At 38.5% G+C, this 17,640-nt stretch overlaps 1 protein-coding gene across 3 annotated transcripts in view; it reads right to left on the reverse strand.

Moving 5' to 3' along the window:
* Positions 1-17,640, reverse strand: part of LOC148362184 (ELKS/Rab6-interacting/CAST family member 1-like) — a 49,092-nt gene that overhangs the window by 11,452 nt on the left and 20,000 nt on the right. Inside the window, exons 11-19 of one of the 3 annotated variants that reach the window (XR_015850845.1) lie at positions 16,856-16,996; positions 15,945-16,085; positions 15,684-15,877; positions 12,007-12,142; positions 11,806-11,937; positions 9,212-9,372; positions 6,815-6,962; positions 4,747-4,842; positions 3,134-3,222 (exon numbers count right to left, since the gene is read on the reverse strand). Coding sequence is in view for 2 of the 3 variants with exons in the window: in XM_088339594.1 (XP_088195720.1) it covers positions 4,747-4,842; positions 6,815-6,962; positions 9,212-9,372; positions 11,571-11,627; positions 11,806-11,937; positions 12,007-12,142; positions 15,684-15,877; positions 15,945-16,085; positions 16,856-16,996 (1,206 nt within the window). In the remaining variant the exon portion in view is untranslated. Of the gene's footprint in view, positions 1-3,133; positions 3,223-4,746; positions 4,843-6,814; positions 6,963-9,211; positions 9,373-11,570; positions 11,628-11,805; positions 11,938-12,006; positions 12,143-15,683; positions 15,878-15,944; positions 16,086-16,855; positions 16,997-17,640 lie in introns of all 3 variants that reach the window. The other 2 variants (XM_088339594.1, XM_088339595.1) reach the window with 2 other exon arrangements.

Raw genomic sequence — 17,640 nt, forward strand, 5'->3', positions numbered from 1 at the left:
TTAGGTTTTCACTAGATGTTCTGCTTTTTAAAGAAAAAGGCTTGTACTTTTTTCACCATTTGCTTCCCTCCTCTAGTTATTAGGATTAAAAAAGGGAGGGAGGCTGAGTTTTCAAGGAATGATGGACAGTGATTCGTTTATTCAGTTTTTAATATTGGACAAATGCAATTGAGATTGAGTACCGTATTTTCCGCACTATAAGGCGCACCGGGTTATAGGGCGCACCCCGAAAAAATAGTTTTTGGTTCTATTTTTGACATACATAAGACACACCGGATTATAAGGCGCTACAATGGGAACGTCGACAAAACAGTCAGATGATTCAGTCCAATTTATTACCCCCTTAACATTCCCAAAGCTTGCAAAGACGCAAATACATGTCGAGAACACGTGCGGATGCGGTGTCCGTACGATGTCCCTCAAATGCATCGTTCCATCATTCGGAAGGTTAAAGTATTGGGATTCAAGAAATGCCAACCATTCCTTAGTTTCTATTTTCTTTTTCGCTCGCAACTTTACTGTGCATATGACAATAAACACTTGGAATTGAGTTTAATTTAAAAATAGACAATCCATTCCATCCATTATCTGCACCGCTTATCACAGAAACATCGAGTTCAGTCTGAAACAAGATACAGGGATAATATATATAGCCAAAGTAGCTCACCGAAGTCGTTGTGTTCATAATAATGTGCAGCCGTGGTCCTCTTATATCCGTGAGTTTAGTAAATCCAGGCGAATAAAATATTTACAAATACAAAATAGTAAAAAAATGCTTTCTGTACGCCGTCAACCACGTGCTATACACATTCATCTTTTTCGGCCAATTGCAGGCTTTGTTTTGCCGCTTCAGCCTATGCCAGCCTGTAAATGACAAAAAGGATCCGCCCCTTGACCTCCGAATAACTTTAGCCAATAGTGATCGATTCAACTGATGATTGACACATCTTTTTTGGCCAATTGCAGGCTTTGTTTTGCCGTTCAAGCCAATGCCAGCCTGTAAATGATAAAAAGGATCCTCCCCTTGACCTCCAAATAACTTTAGCCAATTGTGATCCATTCAAATGATGATTGACACATTGGTTAGCCAATGAAACACCGGTAAATAAATCCCAGCATACACCGCGGACTACTTGGCGTTCGGGGGAAAATCTAGTCGGTGGCTGCAAGTTAGTTGCAAGACTTTGCGAATTAATTTTGTTCCATAAATAAGGCGCACTGTATTATAAGAAGCATTGTCAGCTTTTGAAAAAAATAAAGGCTTTTAAGTGCGCCTTATAGTGCGGAAAATACGGTACTCTATTTTGACTATCCTGTGCGCCGTCGTTCGTTGTTTTGACATCATTGTTGCTATCGGCCAATAATGTTGCTGTTCTTTGATTCTACACCCCGCAAGGTTGATCTGTTTTTTTTGGGAATCTTGAAGGTTTCATAATAAGAGGGGAGGGTAGAAACTGGGAATAAAATTCTCCTATCTGAAGGCTTCTTTCCCCGTTTCTCCGTGCAAGTTGAAAATCCATAGATGTCTTCTCTCCTTATTTTGAGTGTCTACTAAAGTTTAAACCAACAGAGAGAAAGGACATAAAATATAACAACAGTATAACCAGTGTTCATTTTACCTCTGAAAAGGTCCCGGGGACTCGCATGCTCAAAAATCTAAGGGTCCCAACAGAGATCTATGGGTCCCCAAAATTTAGTGTTATCGAGGTTGAAATTGTAAATCGGTGACAAATATATAATAAAAATCTATATATTCATTCAGTTTTAATCATCAAATTATGAATTCATTTTCTGCATCAAATTATTGTTTGGTAAAATACAGATTAAAGGGATAACCACAAACCTGTCTTTTTTCATTTTCTCCTTTTATACTTCCTTTTTTTCTTAACTTCTTTATACAACATCATAATTCGTAATATAATGCATCAAAGCAAGTGAGCCGTTTGAGAGCCGGCTCTCTTGGATGAGTTGAGCCGAAAAAGACGGTTCTCTCAAAAGAGACGGACTTTTCATCACACAACTCGAGATCGGCGTGCAGACGAAAACTCGAACCGCGAGACCAAAACAACATCTGCCGGATCTGCCTGACGAAAAGTTTGGAGTGCGGTAAATCTTTGTTTAAAAAAAATGTAATCGGGTAATAATGACAATTTTGTGTCAAAAAGTTGCGTCCCGGGGACGCACGTTGATTTGAGACTATGCGTCCCCAGCAAAAATGATGCGTCTTGGATGCAGGGACGCGGGCAAACGAGAACACTGGTATACTGTAATTTGATTGTATATGGAATCCTTATCCGTGTCAATACTTTTTTCTCCAATGCCAATGTTTACTCCCAATTTCAGGTCAAGTATTTTTGTACCTTATTGATCAGACTGCAAAAAGTTATAAAGACCCATAGCAAAAGACAGGACAGTTGGCATGCAAACATTCAAATTTAACTTTTAGAATAAACACTCAATCCGTGCATGCAGCAACACAATGGAAACACACTTGGACTAGCAAAGACCAAAAACATGGGGGAGACAAAATGAAGAAACTGAAAAAAATCAAGAAACAAGATGATTTGTGAGGAAAAACACAATTAAGTCTCATGTTGTGTTAGAAATTCGCACCACTAACCGTTATAACATTATATGCATCCATAACCATATGTTCCCATTGTTATTCAATTTTAGGTTAGGGTTACTTTAACTGGATTACTTTCCATTACTTTTGGATTACTCCAAGACCAAATATGCTAATAAAAGACAAAAGAAACTAAATATGAATAAAATGACTCAATTTTGTGCAGGCTTGGGGAGTAACGGAATAAGTGGAACGGCAAAAATGATGTTGGCAAGCTGTTTGGATTGATTTTCATTTTGTTTCCGTCGCATTTTATGTGAGTTTTGCCGGAGATCAAAGAGATCAAAGCCAGGAGAGAAAGCTTACCACGTGTTGTGAGTCATCGTTTTATTCATATTTAGTTTCTTTTGTCTTTTATTAGCATATTTGGTATTGGAGTCATCCAAAAGTCATTGAAAGTAATCAAGTAAAAGTAACCCTACCCAACCCTGACCCTAACACAACATAAGTGTTAAAGATGTGAAGTAACAAATTTGAAGACACATCTGTTATTTGAGACATGCTCACCATTGGTAACAAAATGGCACAGAGAGAAAGAAAAATAAAAAGTCAAAAGGGCAAAATGTCGGCTATGCCCAAATACCCTCCTCGTCGTCCTGTTGGGCCATAACGGTGGCCAGGCGCAGCGGTAAGAAAGGAATATTTTGTTATCGTATGTACATCGTTGAGCACTGGCAAACATAATGAATTTGCCTGAAATGTGAAGATCAGTTACTGTTCAGGGTGTTCCACAAGACTTGGAAAAAGTTTGACACTGAATATCTAAGAAACTACCGTAAATTCCGGACTATAAGCCGCTACTTTTTCCCCAAACGTTCAACCCTGCGGCTTATTCAGTGATGCGGCCAATTTATGTCATTTTTCTAACGGCCGCCAGCGGCGCTCGAGTACAAAAGGTAAGATTTAGACCGGTGGAATATATGCGCCGAGGAAGACTGCAACTTCTTGGCTTGTGCATAAATTAAATTAGCGTAAACATACCCTCATCGTGCAAAATGCAAAAAGAAAGGCACATCAAAAAATCCACCATCACCAACGGGTTCCGAAAAGCCAGTCTGCTGCGTGACGGAGAGGAGGGCACAGAATCAGGAGTGGATGAGAGTTCCAGTGACAGTGACAGTGCGAGTGAGGCTGCAGGAGCGTGGGACGACGTCTATATGACAAAGTTTCTTTCCGACACTGAGGAAGACGACTTTGATGGCTTCGGTTCTAAGGAGGAAGATGAGGACGGTTTACCGTGACTTTTACAAGTACGGTAAATTTTTTTAACAGACCTGTTTACTGTGTTGCGAGCGTGTTGCTACCATTAACTGCCCTGTCACAGGCACAGTTTGGGATGAAAGTTATATTATTATTATTATTAAAGCTTTGAAAACTCTCTCGGTGTACTGTCATTTTTTGTAAATATGTGTAACCATGTATAATATGTATTTGCAACTGTATATTTTTGTAATGTATTTATTTGAGACACTTATTCTGATGTGTTTTGCACGGGCGAATAAAAAAGAAGGGGCGGAACAAATGCGGGCTGACGGGATGTGGGGTAAAGGTGAGACCTGTTTGTGGACGCGGCGGACAATAGTGGATATATATTTTTCCCACCCTTACCTTTGGAAATATACACTTTTTTCCTTGGATTACTTTCAACGGGACCCGGACTCTGCAAGTCTGCATCAAACCTTAAGTACCGGTATCATTTTCCTTTCATTTTGTCGGCTGTGATTTTTGAACTGTGGACTTTAATGAAGGACATTTAGTTTCAATCGCGGGACTTGAAGTCGGGTTTGGGTTAATTTTGTGTTTGTGTTACATGTTTAAATGTGGGCGCATGCGGCTTATACACAGGTGCGGCTTGTGTATGTACAAAATCGGTTTTCCTCTTACAATGTGGTGGGTGCGGCTTATAATCAGGTGCGCTCTATAGTCCGGAATTTACGGTAATTTCAATTTCTACATTGAATGGTCGAAAATTTTCAATGTGAGCACCCATTGGTCCCAAGACACACTTCAAGCAAGTTTTTGCAAATTCAAGCACACAACTAAGGGGACTTCAAATGTGGCCAAGACTTTTGGAACACCCTGTAAGTAGGAAACAAAAACTTCGGAGTCGAGTAAAGTACCTGGTCCGGGGAGGGCTTGTGATTTGTCTGGCCGGTGGCAGTCTTCAAGTGTTCGTCTTCATAGTTGTCTGCCATCAACTTCATACGGTTTTGAGTCTGGCAATTAACCAGTGGACCAAAAAATATATAAACAGTTAGCGATCTCATGTTTTTTGTTGTTTATAATAATATCAATTGCTTTACATCCAAATAACTTCAGCACATGTACAGTACCTTACCCCATTGGCAGAACGTTCTATTTGGAAGTTAATTTTTTATTCATAAGTTATTAGCGCATGTTTCTGTAATAAAATATAAAAGCAATTATCTCTAGAAGAAAGCAAAAGCGTACCTTCCAGCACAGACACCTCAAACACACGGCCTGGAGTCTGATCCGGCCCGTTGGATGATTTAAGCTCATTTCTATCAAGAGTTATGATTATTTTTTTTTGTAAAACAAAAAGAAATGCTCCTTCCCACCGCTAGAGGGCAGTCAAAGTTTACAAGAGTTGACGTCCAGTCGAGTTGTATGTTATTGATTATACTCTAGTGTTCAGCTTCAGCATAGCCTAATAGTTTAGCTGATGTTATCGCTTGATCACTTCTAAAAGTATTGTTTTCTATTTCTTTAGTATGTATTTTTATGACAATTGAGGCTAGTATATTTACATTCATAACTCCCACTTGATTTTGTTTGTTTGTGGTGAGTTGGTTTACATTTAAAGCAGCACTTACTCAATTGTTAAAATAAATTGTTAATGCATTTAATGCCATATATATATATATATATATATATATATATATATATACACACCGGAGCCATATCCCCTTTGTGGGAGGTGGCTAGAGTCAGAAACAGTCTGACCCTTTTTTTTTGGGAGATTGATACAGAGGAGGGGATTCCCAGCCCCCTTGCTCAACCCAACTGATGTGTTGGGAGTCATTAGGTGACCCAAACCCCCCAATTCCAACCCTTAAATGCCGGGCATCAAGAACGGAGGCAATGAGTACCAATGTTATTAGTCTTAGGTATAACACGGCAGAGGGTTGAACCTGTAACCTCCCAGTCTCGGGACGGGCGCCCTACCCCCAAGGCCACCGAGCTGGTCTAATGCCAAACACGAAAATAATGATTTCCCTATTGTTTGTGAATAAATGTGTTGTGTTTAGAAAAATCCCTTATTTCTTTTACTTAAATTGAATTTTTACCCACAAAAGTACTCAATGATTGGGTGTGCATAACTACCTTATTTGAGCAATGATCAGTCAAATAATATCAAATGAGGTCAGTGATATTTGTCAGCTGATCAATCATTGCTCAATAACGGCGTTATAAGACAGTAAAACCTTGGCATAACCTGCCCCCAAACTGAGTTTTTTGGGTGTGAAAAAAATGTGTATTCACAAACAAACAAAAAATAAGGCAAATTTTTTACATTTTTAAAGTCTGATTCATCACCAGATACACCAAAATGTTGTTTCACTATTGGGTCGGCAGTGGCTCAGGAGGTAGAGCGCTCGTCTTGGGATCAAGAGATTGCAGTTCGAATCCCGGCTCCTCCGTGTTACATGTCGAAGTGTCCTTGGGTAAGACACTGAACCCCTAATAGCACACTAAGCAGGTTAGCGCCTTACATGGCTGCACGGACGCTATTGGGAAATGTGGAGCACACTGTAAAGCGCTTTGGGAAGTCTTGACTTTAAAAGCGCTATATAAATGCAGATCATTTCATATTGTGATTTTTGGGGTTTAAATATATCTTTCAGGATGACTTTCTGTTTTATCCATTCTCTAACAACATGAGTAAAAAAAGTGTGATGATGAAATTAAATCGAATGCCTTTTCCAATGTCATCTACATACCGAGTTGTCTAGAGATTATACATTTGATTTAGGCTCATTTTTATTGTTAATTTATCACTATTTATGTAATTATTGGTCCAGGCCGTGAGAATATTGTCAGACATTAAACCGGTCCGAGGTACAGAAAAGTTTTGGGAATACTGCATGCACGTGAGGTAGATATATTGCTCTTTCTTCCGTTTTCATTTCCAAACACCTCCTTAGGAGTAGTTTTTAACCCATCTACCTGCTGCTTGAGCTGTTGCACCAGTCGATCTTTTTCCCGCTTCAGCAAAGACACTTCATCCTGGGTCTTCTTCTTCTTAGAGGACGACAACTCTAACAGAGCAATGTTTGCATCCTTTTCACTGATGGCCGCCAACAGTGCCTCCTGCCTGTCAGCAGGGCCGTAGAAAAAGTTACTAGTAAAAACTAGGGCTGCAAATAACACATTTAAATAGTTGGCAAATCACCGATTATTATAACGATTAGTCAAATTATCTGGATTTTTTTTCTTCTTAAATTTAGCATGAAGTTGATGTAATCATGTGGCAAATGATAGCACAAGATTAATGGGTACAATGAAGAATACATCTTTTAATCAGCATGCTCCATATTCGTATACAATTTAAATAAAAATTGAACTAGTAATAGCTAATTAGGAGCAGTGGTCAGTCAATAATTCCATTAACAAACCTCTTTCCAATTTTAGGGACAGGCAAATAAATAATCCCTGTAAACCTCGAACAGACTCATTAGCATCAGTTAATCGTAAATAAAACAAATATGATGTGCATTCAGTGGTCAACTGCAAAGTCTAACAAGAAGATTTTTTATTTTAAACATGTCGCAACAGTTTAAAATAAAAATAAAAAAACGTTTTAAAGAACTGACGTTTGTTCTTTTTAACGTTTTAACAACTAACGTTTGTTCTTTGGTCTTCATGCATTTAATATCAAATACTTTTGTCAGGAACAGTCCGTTATAATGCTCAAGCTCTCTTTTATAGCGAAATTTCCACTTATAAAACGTACAACGCATGTCATCAAAAACGTATTGGCTTTAAGGCGAGTCAGACTATGTATTATTCAACTGTCTGACGTGTTCTTTAAATGTTTGTGCGTCACCGAGTTACTGCCATGATATGCAAGGTCTGTTTTGCAAGATTTGCAAGGAGTATTCTTATCCGCTGTATCCTGGTTAAAATACTCTCAAACTTAAGAAGTTTTGATATACGTAGTTGATGTTGACGCCGCCATTTCTGATTGTTTATGTTACAAAGATGCAATTGCGCATGCTCGACTCTCAGCAGAGATTATTTTTCAGGTAGAGAATCATCCCTCTGTTAGAAAAACTTGTCTGGCGACAATGATCGAAAAAGGAATTAATTGTCGACTATATCCATTACAAATTTTTTCCTACAACGTCGACTAATTGGTTGCAGCCAATGTTCCCTCTAATTTTCCACAGGTCTGAGCGTTCACACAAAGTCGGTGAGCAACGCTTGAAACAACAGTGAGCAACAGCAATCCCAAGTGTGGCAACTAAGTCATTATCAAACATGTCCAAAACTTGACATCAAGTTACATTTTGCCGAGTTTCTGGCAATGCAAACATTATTTTCACTTTTGAATGAATTGACTCATGTACGATTGCAAAGGTTGCAGGGCCTACAAACGTCATTTGTTTTTACAATTCTTTCACAAGATTTCCTTTTCTTTTATTCCTGGTATCTTTCGTCGCATAATGCTAATATTTTTGGGGCTTATTTAGTCGGTTGCACGATACAGAACTGTATTTAATTACATTTTTAGTGGAAGTTCATTGTTGGCAACAAGATTGACTTGATATAATTGGAAATTATTTAAATGCAACACAAACTTTTTCTTCTTTTTTCCATGTTTTTTTTCTTCTTTTTTTTAAATTCCTTTAAAAAAATGTCCTTGTGTTTACTTTTTCCGAGCTGTTACTTTTTTCTTTTTGTTCTCTATTTACTTTTTTCCTACATTTCTTTCTTTTCTTTTTTTCTGGCTTTTTTCTAAAACTTTCCTTCTTTTTTTTCCTCTTCCTTTTTTTCCTTTTTTCTCAGCTTTTCACTACCTTTTCATTTTGGTATTTTTTTCTTTTTTGTTCTATTCCCCCCTTCCTTCAAGTCATTTTGTGCATAATTTTACTTATATATTTGGTAATGTTAGGATTAAAGAAGCAAAAACAACCTAAAGAGCCGTTTGGGACCGGAAAGAGCCGGTTCTTTTTAGTGAGCCGGGCCGAAGAAGCCGGTTCTCGACAAACTCTACTAACTTTACTCAACCTGGTTCTACTTTGACTCGACTTCAAAATACCGCATTTAGGACACAGCGTCAGGGGAACCCGTGTATTTTTACCTTCATGCACTGTAACTTTGACTTAAGTCGCTTCTTAATGAGTAATTTTGAGCCCTCATTTTTGTGCGCTGGCTAGATTTTCTTGTGCGCTGAGAATTTGCGAGCAGTGCGCAATTGCGCACGCACGCAGCTTAGAGGGAACACTGGTTGCAGCCCTAGTAAAACGCATGCAAATCAACATTAATATAGCTTAGCAAGCTGGGATAAACTCCAGAGCCTTCTGCAGGGCTGATGAACAATATACCCCGCTGTGTCCTTACTTCATCTCAAGCACCTCCTCCAGGTGCTTCCTGCGTTCGGCTCGTAAGGTGGTGAGGTGGGCTTCCTTTTCACACAGAGACTGCTGGGTTGAGGACAGTTTGGCCCGCATGGATTCTAGCTCCTGCTTCACCTTTTCCATAGCCCCAAGCAACTCCTCCATCTTGACAAAAACACACACAACAGTTGGGAAACTAGAAGATGCTGTATAGAAAAATTGCATTTTTGACAAGATAAAATGCTTTGGTAAAATAAAGGGTTGCCCAAAGTATTATGAGGATGTAAAGGGTGAGTGAAGTAGAAGCTGTACACAACATCTAATTGAATAATTCTATACCAAAAGGTAAGGAACCCTGGTGACCACTCAAATGGTAAGTTCCACAGGAAACTCTACAAGAGATCCCTTTCATTGAATAAAGTGGGTTAGCGGAAGGTGACATCCAAATGCAGGTAGGACCATTGTAGGTGAACGAGGGTTCCTTAGTTCTGCACAATCACTGGGCACTTAAACAAGCCAATTGAAAAAAAATCCGAACTCAACTTTTGTTTCTTTTGCTATAAGTGATTTTTTTAAACCACAATTGAAATATTCAAGGCAGCAGCATACACTTTTTAAATCGAATCATCCTTCTTTTAATGAACATTCTCCTTATCTTTTCAAAAACAACACGAGAAAACTGAAAATGAATGCATTTTAACAGGGTTGGGTAGGGTTACTTTAACTGGATTACTTTCAATTACTTTTGGATTACTCCAATACCAAATATGCTAATAAAAGACAAAAGAAACTAAATAGGAATAAAATGACTAAATTTTGTGCAGGCTTGGGGAGTAATGGAATACATGGAACGGCAAAAATGATGTTGGCAAGCTGTTTGGATTTATTTTCATTTTGTTTCTGTTGCATTTTATGTTAGTTTTGCCGGAGATCAAAGAGTTCAAAGCCAGGAGAGAAAGCTTACCATGTGTTGTGAGTCATCATTTGATTCATATTTAGTTTCTTTTGTCTTTTATTAGCATAATTGGTATTGGAGTAATCCAAAAGTCATTGAAAGTAATCCAGTTAAAGTAATCCTACCCAACCCTGCATATGTAATTGGCAGAAATTGACTCTGTAATCCCTGAAATTGTAGAGTTTGAAACAAAAGCAACAACGATCTGGCACAAAATGCAAAAATTCCTTTGACTGTGAGCTCCCAATCACCCGCTCCTACTCACCTAAAACATTTTGTGTTGTGTAAATCACTCAAAAAGTACAGAATAGTTGGGTAATTTGACATAGAATGACACTACTATCTTTAATCCGTTATACTGTAGTTCAGTGGTCGACAACCTTTTCTGTACGACTGACTGGTTTCATGTCTGACTTTATTCTCAAGGCCTGACCCAATAATGATATTCGTAATAATAACAACAATAATAATAATACGCCCAAATCCACTGTGTAAACACGAGACCAGGGGTCTCCAACATGGTCCTCGTGGGACCAAATATCTCCCTAGTGCTGGTCTTTTTGTTTTTTCTTAAGTACATTCTTTTTAGTGGTTGACTGAGTCTATTTAACGCTATTTCCATTAATTATGTAATGTATGGAGGTCCCTGACCTAGAACACTAAGTATCAAGATTACATGGGGAAAACAATTGATTTTATCTCATCATCACACTATTTTTTCCTTTTTGGGCTGAACTCTTTCCCATAAAGCTCCGTTATAACGCTGTACAACGTGGCACCTTGAGTAATATAGTACGATGAAGGGATAAAGTCTAATTCATTTTCCTTTGTTATCTTCAACCCTCTTGTTTTAGTAAGGATTCCGCGTTTTCATCTCTGCGATCCAGGTTTGATTCCCACTTTTTTCTATGTTGAGTGAATAAAATCAGCGATACTTGTCGACGGATAAATCATTGCTATATTACTCGGTCTAACGCTCACCCAGACTTCGAGGGGGGTTTTTTTTCGGGTCAAAAAAAATTCAAGTATACAAATGAATATGGTATATGCAAAGAAAAAAGGCAAGCTTTTGTTTCTTTCTATGCAGCCCGGAACCAAACAACCACGGCCCAGTACCGATCCGCGGCCCGGTGGTTGCAGACCCCTGCTGTAGTTCCTTTCTTGACAGGAAGATGGCAAGGGAATACACTAATATTATTGTGTAATAAAGCGCTATGGGTCTATCAATACCACACTTGAAAAGAGATTTTTTTCTGAAAACTGAACATGTTGGAAGGTAAACAACAAAGACTTGTTATTTTCAGGCTGCATATGTGCAATAAGTGTTGGTGTTCATAATTCGTTATCACCTGTGAGTGAGATGTAACACACTCGCACTCATACACGCACGCAAAAACAAGGCTCGTACCTTAAACCACTTTAAGTGGGCGAGGTTGGACTCATGCATTGCATTGAGTGAGTACTTCTGACAGTCGGTGAGTAGCAAGATTAGAAGGGAAGAGAAAGAAAATGACAAAAAACTGAAAGAAGGAGGGAATGCCCAGCAAAGAGGCGTCAATTTAAAGAAAAATGAATGATGACCACAACGCGGGTTTTCTTCCATTCAACAGTGAGATGTGCCGTTGCGTTAGTCGTGCGTGTACCTGTTTCTCGTTCAGGGACCTGGCAGCCTCCTCCTGGGCGAGCACCATCTCGCGTTCTGCAGTGATCTGCACGCTCTCTCTCAATGCCTCCTCTAGTTCCTCGATGCGCTCAGATTTCTGACGCAGGGAGTCCTACAGTTCAAGACCGGGAATCAATAGTCAGTTATGGTGATGCCTTGGTGCTGAGCATTAACGCCTCACCTTCACCTGCAGTGAGCTCTCAGACATGTTGTCCTCACGTTTCTTGGCTTCCACTATAAGCCGTGCATTCTTGCTTTTCTCCACCTGTTCTTTGTGCTTCAGAGATGCCACTTTCTTTGTCTGGTCTTTCATCTGCCTGTATGGACAACAATAGATGGACTCGATAGGGCTTATGTTAACCAACCCAACCAGCTCCATTTGTTTTGAATGGAGGCCTGTGAGGGCAAAATAAGTATCGTATTTTCCGCACTATAAGGCGCACCTAGAAGCCTTTATTTTTTTCAAAAGCTGACCATGCGCCTTATAATACAGTGCGCCTTATATATGGATCAATATTAAGTCGCAAAGTCTTGCAACTAAGGCAAGCAGCCGCCGACTCGATTTTCCCCCGAAGGCGAAGTAGTCCGCGGTGTATGCTGGGATTTATATACCGGCGTTTCATTTCCTAACCAATGTGTCAATCATCATTTGAATCAGTCACTATTGGCTAAAGTTATTCGGAGGTAAAGGGGGCGGATCCTTTTTATCATTTACAGGCTCGCATAGGCTAAAGGGGCGAAACAAAGCCTGCAATTGGCTGAAAAAGTTGAATGTGAATCACACGTTGGGTTGCACTACGGCATAGAGAAAACTTTTTTTACTATTCTGTATTTGTAAATATTTTACTCACCTGGATTTACTACACTCACGGTTGTAAGAAGACCATGGTTACGTATCATTATTGAACGTGATGGCTGCAAAAGAACTTAGGTGAGCTATGCAGCTTTATATTTTCCCGGTATCTTGTTTTAGAACGATCTTGATGTTTCTGTGATGAGTCTATTTTTAAACTCAATTCAATTCAAAGTGTTTATTGTCATATGCACAGTAAAGAACCCTTTTTACCTGCAAAATAAAATTCTTACTTTGCTGTCCACACAGTTGCCAGCAAAAAATAAAATGGAAACTAAGAAATGTTTGGCATTTCTTGAATCCCAAGACTTTAACCTTCCGAATGATATTTGGAACGATGCATTTGAGTGATTGGTGACATCGTACAGACACCGTACAGGTCTGTGACACGTATTTGCTTCTTTGCAAGCTTTGGGAATGTTAAGGGGGTAATAAGTTTGACTGAACTATCTGACTGTTTTGTCGACGTTCCCATTGTAGCGCCTTATAATCCGGTGCGCCTTATGTATGGAAAATATAGGACCAAAAACTATTTTTTGGGGGTGCGCCCTATAACCCGGTGCGCCTTATAGTGCGGAAAATACGGTAATTACATTACCCCCAGATTACTGACACAAAAAAGTAGCTCGTTACTTTGAATTTCCAACTGATGCGTGCTGGCAAGTGAGCATGTCATGAAAAAGTATGTTACAGACCGCATTCATCTTCAAATGAATCAAAATTTGTGCAAATTGGAATTTCTTGGAATTTCAATCGCAATTTAATTTAACTTGCAAAACCTTGTATGCCAGTGATTTCAAACTCAATAATTTGAGGTCTATGATGAGTTTGGACATCATTTTAATTTCAATTGTAAATTTCAAAGCCCTGTTTTTTATGTCAAACCGTTAAAAACATAGCAGAATTATTGATTTATTTAATGCGTGGTATGGATACCAATCTATTGTACAGATTACAAAATGAAACAATAGTGACATTTATCCACATAAATTTATGCTCAGTCCCAAAACAGCTCCCACTTCTTTTTGAAGGAAATCCCTGTGTTTACATCTAGCCATGATGTTTTCACATGCGGAACAACGTAAGTTAACGTACACAACTTGTACCAAACATGGAAATGCTGCATACATTAAGGCACATAGACAAGTTTTGATGAAATGATGAAAAAAGTGATGCAAGCACCAAAGGAAATGTACTAACCTTGATGCCAAACTGTGAGAGTGGAAAATATCCATTAAGAAGGCAAGTGAGCATTAAAAGACAAGAACAATTACAATAGAGAGAATGGAGATAGAGAAAACATAAAAGTGTATCACTTCTGCGAATGTTTTAAGTCCAGATGTCTAAACCCACTATTGATTATGTTGAGCATCCTACTTGTGTTTTGGGAATGGTTTGAAGAAAAAAAAGAGGGGAAAAAAAAACTCCCACCATATAATCCTGGTAATCATATCCCAAGTTATCCGTGCAGACCATGTAACAGCAACGTTTTGTAGTATTAACAGGGATGTGATTTGACCGAAGTGAAATTATCTGAAAATTAGGCGGGGGTCTGGGGGCCGCGGGCACCCAGCTAGGTCCAGGGCAGTGCCCTGGTGGGGGGACAAGTCGGGCGAAGCTCCCCGAAGCACATGGGTTTTCCGTGTTTTTAAGTACTTTCAATGCACTCAGATGACAAAGAAATAGACAAAACAACAGCATAAATTTTCAATGTATTTTGAACTATCCCATATAAAATTACAGTTTAAGTCAACTCAAAATCAGTCACATTAAAAAACATTGGACTGCCTTTGCTTTTAAAAACTATCACTGAGAATATCATCATATCTAACTCATGTGATTACTAAGTTAACACATAAATCATGTTGAAGAGTTCAAATTTCATGAAGAAATAATTGTATCATGACCAAATGAAAAGTAACTCATATTAGAACATACCACAAATGTCTTTGTTATAGCAGAAGATGTTATCTAAAAACCAACTCTTTCGGGTCGTAAACGGCTCTTCAGGTTGTTTTTGCTTCTTTGATCCCAACATGACTAAATATTATGTAAAATTATGCACAAAATGACTAAATGACTAAAACATAGAACAAAAAAGAAATAAATACCAAAATGAAAAAGTAGTGAAAAGAAACAAAAGGACCAGAAAAAAAGAAAAGAAAGAAATGTAGGAAAAAAAGTAAATAGAGAACAAAAAGAAAAAAGTAACAGCTCGGAAAAAATAAACACAATGAGATTTTTTTGGAAGGAATTTAAAAAAAAGTAGAAAAAAAAACGGAAAAAAGAAGAAAAAGTTTGTGTTGCATTCAAATAATTTCCAATTATATCAAGTGAATCTTGTTGCCAACATTGTACTTCCACTAAAAAATGTGATTAAGTACAGTTCTGTATCTTACAACCGACTAAATAAGCCCCCCAAAATGTTAATATTATGCGACAAAATCTATCAGGAAATAAAAAGAAATGGATATCTTGTGAAAGAATTGTACGAACAAACGACGTTTGTAGACCTTTGCAATAGTACATGAGTCAATTCATTCAAAAAGAGAAAAATAATTTTGCATTGCCGGAAACTCAGCAAAATGTAACTTGATGTCAAGTTTTGGACATGTTTGACAATGACTTAGTTGTCACACTTGGGATTGCTGTTGCTCACTGTTGTTTCAAGCGTTGCTCACCGACTTTGTGTGAACGCTCAGACCCGTGGAAAATTACAGGGAACATTGGTTGCAGCATAACAGTGTTGGTTCTTGGATTGAAGTTAAAACATGATTTTCTTTTATTGTCAAAAGTCGAGTACCCTATGTACTAATTAATTTTGTTTTTCTCTTTTTAAATTAAATATGAAATTTAACTTGTTTTCTACTGACACAGCAGTGATACAGAATGCTATAGACTTGTCACCATATCTTGCAAAAGCTTTGATTGTTTTAGTTTTTGGGGTCAAAAAATAGTGAGTAATGTAGTACAAGATGCTTCAAGAAACATAATTAAAGACCTACCCCTCTAGCTCGATGATCTTCTTGTCTTTTTCATTTTTCTCATTTTCCATTTCCCGGAGGATCTCAAGCAGGCGGTCCACCTCGGCTTGCGATTTCCCAGAATCCTCTTTGTGGCGGGCCACTTCCTGATCCAGGCTTTTAATGCGTTCTGCCACCTCAGTGTTGGCCTGAGCTTCTAGAGCTGCATTCTGAGCCTGAAAATGAGAGGATATAGGTAAAGGTTTTCAAATTACAAACCAGCGGCAAGATAAAATATCTTACTCTCTTAAGGTGGTTATCCAGTTTGTGACACTCCTCCCGTTTTTGCTCGAGGGCAATCTCCAAACTCTTTAGTTTGGAGTCCTTTTTCAAGCCTGAAGAAGCCAGCGATGATGCATGCTCCTTTAGGTCAAGCAGAGATGTCTGAGCACAATAAAAATGGGGAAATTGTCAAGGTGGCCGTTTTGGATGTAAATCTCTCAGAAATTCAGTCTAGTGAAAATAACTTGTTTTTTTATTCCTAAATACAAAAACAATCTTTCTCACACACACACACACACACACACACACACACACACACACACACACACACACACACACACACACACACACACACACACACACACACACACACACACACACATAAACAACGTTTCAATAATCAGTCTAATTATACCTCTTGTACGTTTATCAATCTTATATTCTTTTATTGTGAAGTCGTGCTCATGTGTGTAATGTTTTCACTGACGTGTAATAAACCACGCCCCCCTGGGGGCGTTCTTTTTTTCTCTTTCAACCAACATGGAAGACGTGAGTACTTTTGCTCCTGGTATCACGATTTAGTTTTTAACAATATATGTATTTTATCTGTGTAAATACAGCCACCAAAGAGTCTTAATAATGACTATCTCTGACAGCAATCACAACAAAAATATGTATTTAGTTGGTTGGTTGGATCCCTTAACCACTAGGGTCGCAGAGGCACCGTTTCCTCTGGTGTCTTGGGCAATTACTTCCCCCCCAAAAAATGTGATCACGTGAAAATTTAAGATAACTTAAGTATACAGAACAAAATTCACAAATATACATTTTTCGAAAGTGTGACAATATTTTGTTTAAACTTTTACAGAAACTTCATCTTATAATAAAAGACACTAGATGAATAGCTGTGTTCGGAATTGAATGATTATCACCTCTCTGTCTGACAGGTCTCCCTGCAATAAGCTCAACCTCTCCTTCAGCTCTTTCAGCTCCTTCTTCGTGCACTCCAACTCTTCAGTCTTCTCTCGGTCATCTCTGTCTCGCTGTTCCTTCAATCGCTCTATGATTCGTTCCTATCACAAAGTGTAAATGAAACACACACTGCATACACATATGGATAAAAATAGACTGTACTGTATATGAATGTCAAAATGAAGGAAGGCTCCACTTTTCCACTTGGCAATGCTAAAGCCGAATCTGCTGAGATTTTTTTGTTAAAATTTCAATTCAAATGTATTCATGACGTTAATAGTACTGTATTTTCCGCACTATAAGGCGCACCTAAAAGCCTTTATTTTTTTTAAAAGCTGACCATGCGCCTTATAATACAGTATTTATGGATCAATATTAAGTCGCAAAGTCTTCCAACTAACTTGCAGCCGCCGACTCGATTTTCCCCCGAACGCCAAGTAGTCCGCGGTGTATGCTGGGATTTATTTACCGGCGTTTCATTGGCTAACCAATGTGTCAATCATCATTTGAATCGATCGCTATTGGCTAAAGTTATTCAGAGGTCAAGGGGCGGATCCTTTTTATCATTTACAGGCTGGCATAGGCTTAAGCTGCAAAACAAAGCCTGCAATTGGCCAAAAAAGATGTGTCAATCATCAGTTGAATCGATCACTATTGGCTAAAGTTATTCGGAGGTCAAGGGGCGGATCCTTTTTATCATTTACAGGCTGGCATAGGCTGAAGCGGCAAAACAAAGCCTGCAATT

The sequence above is a fragment of the Urocampus carinirostris genome, chromosome 7 (genome assembly GCF_059441175.1).
Source record: "Urocampus carinirostris isolate Australia breed hairy pipefish chromosome 7, RoL_Ucar_1.0, whole genome shotgun sequence".
In the NCBI taxonomy this organism is placed as follows: domain Eukaryota; kingdom Metazoa; phylum Chordata; class Actinopteri; order Syngnathiformes; family Syngnathidae; genus Urocampus; species Urocampus carinirostris.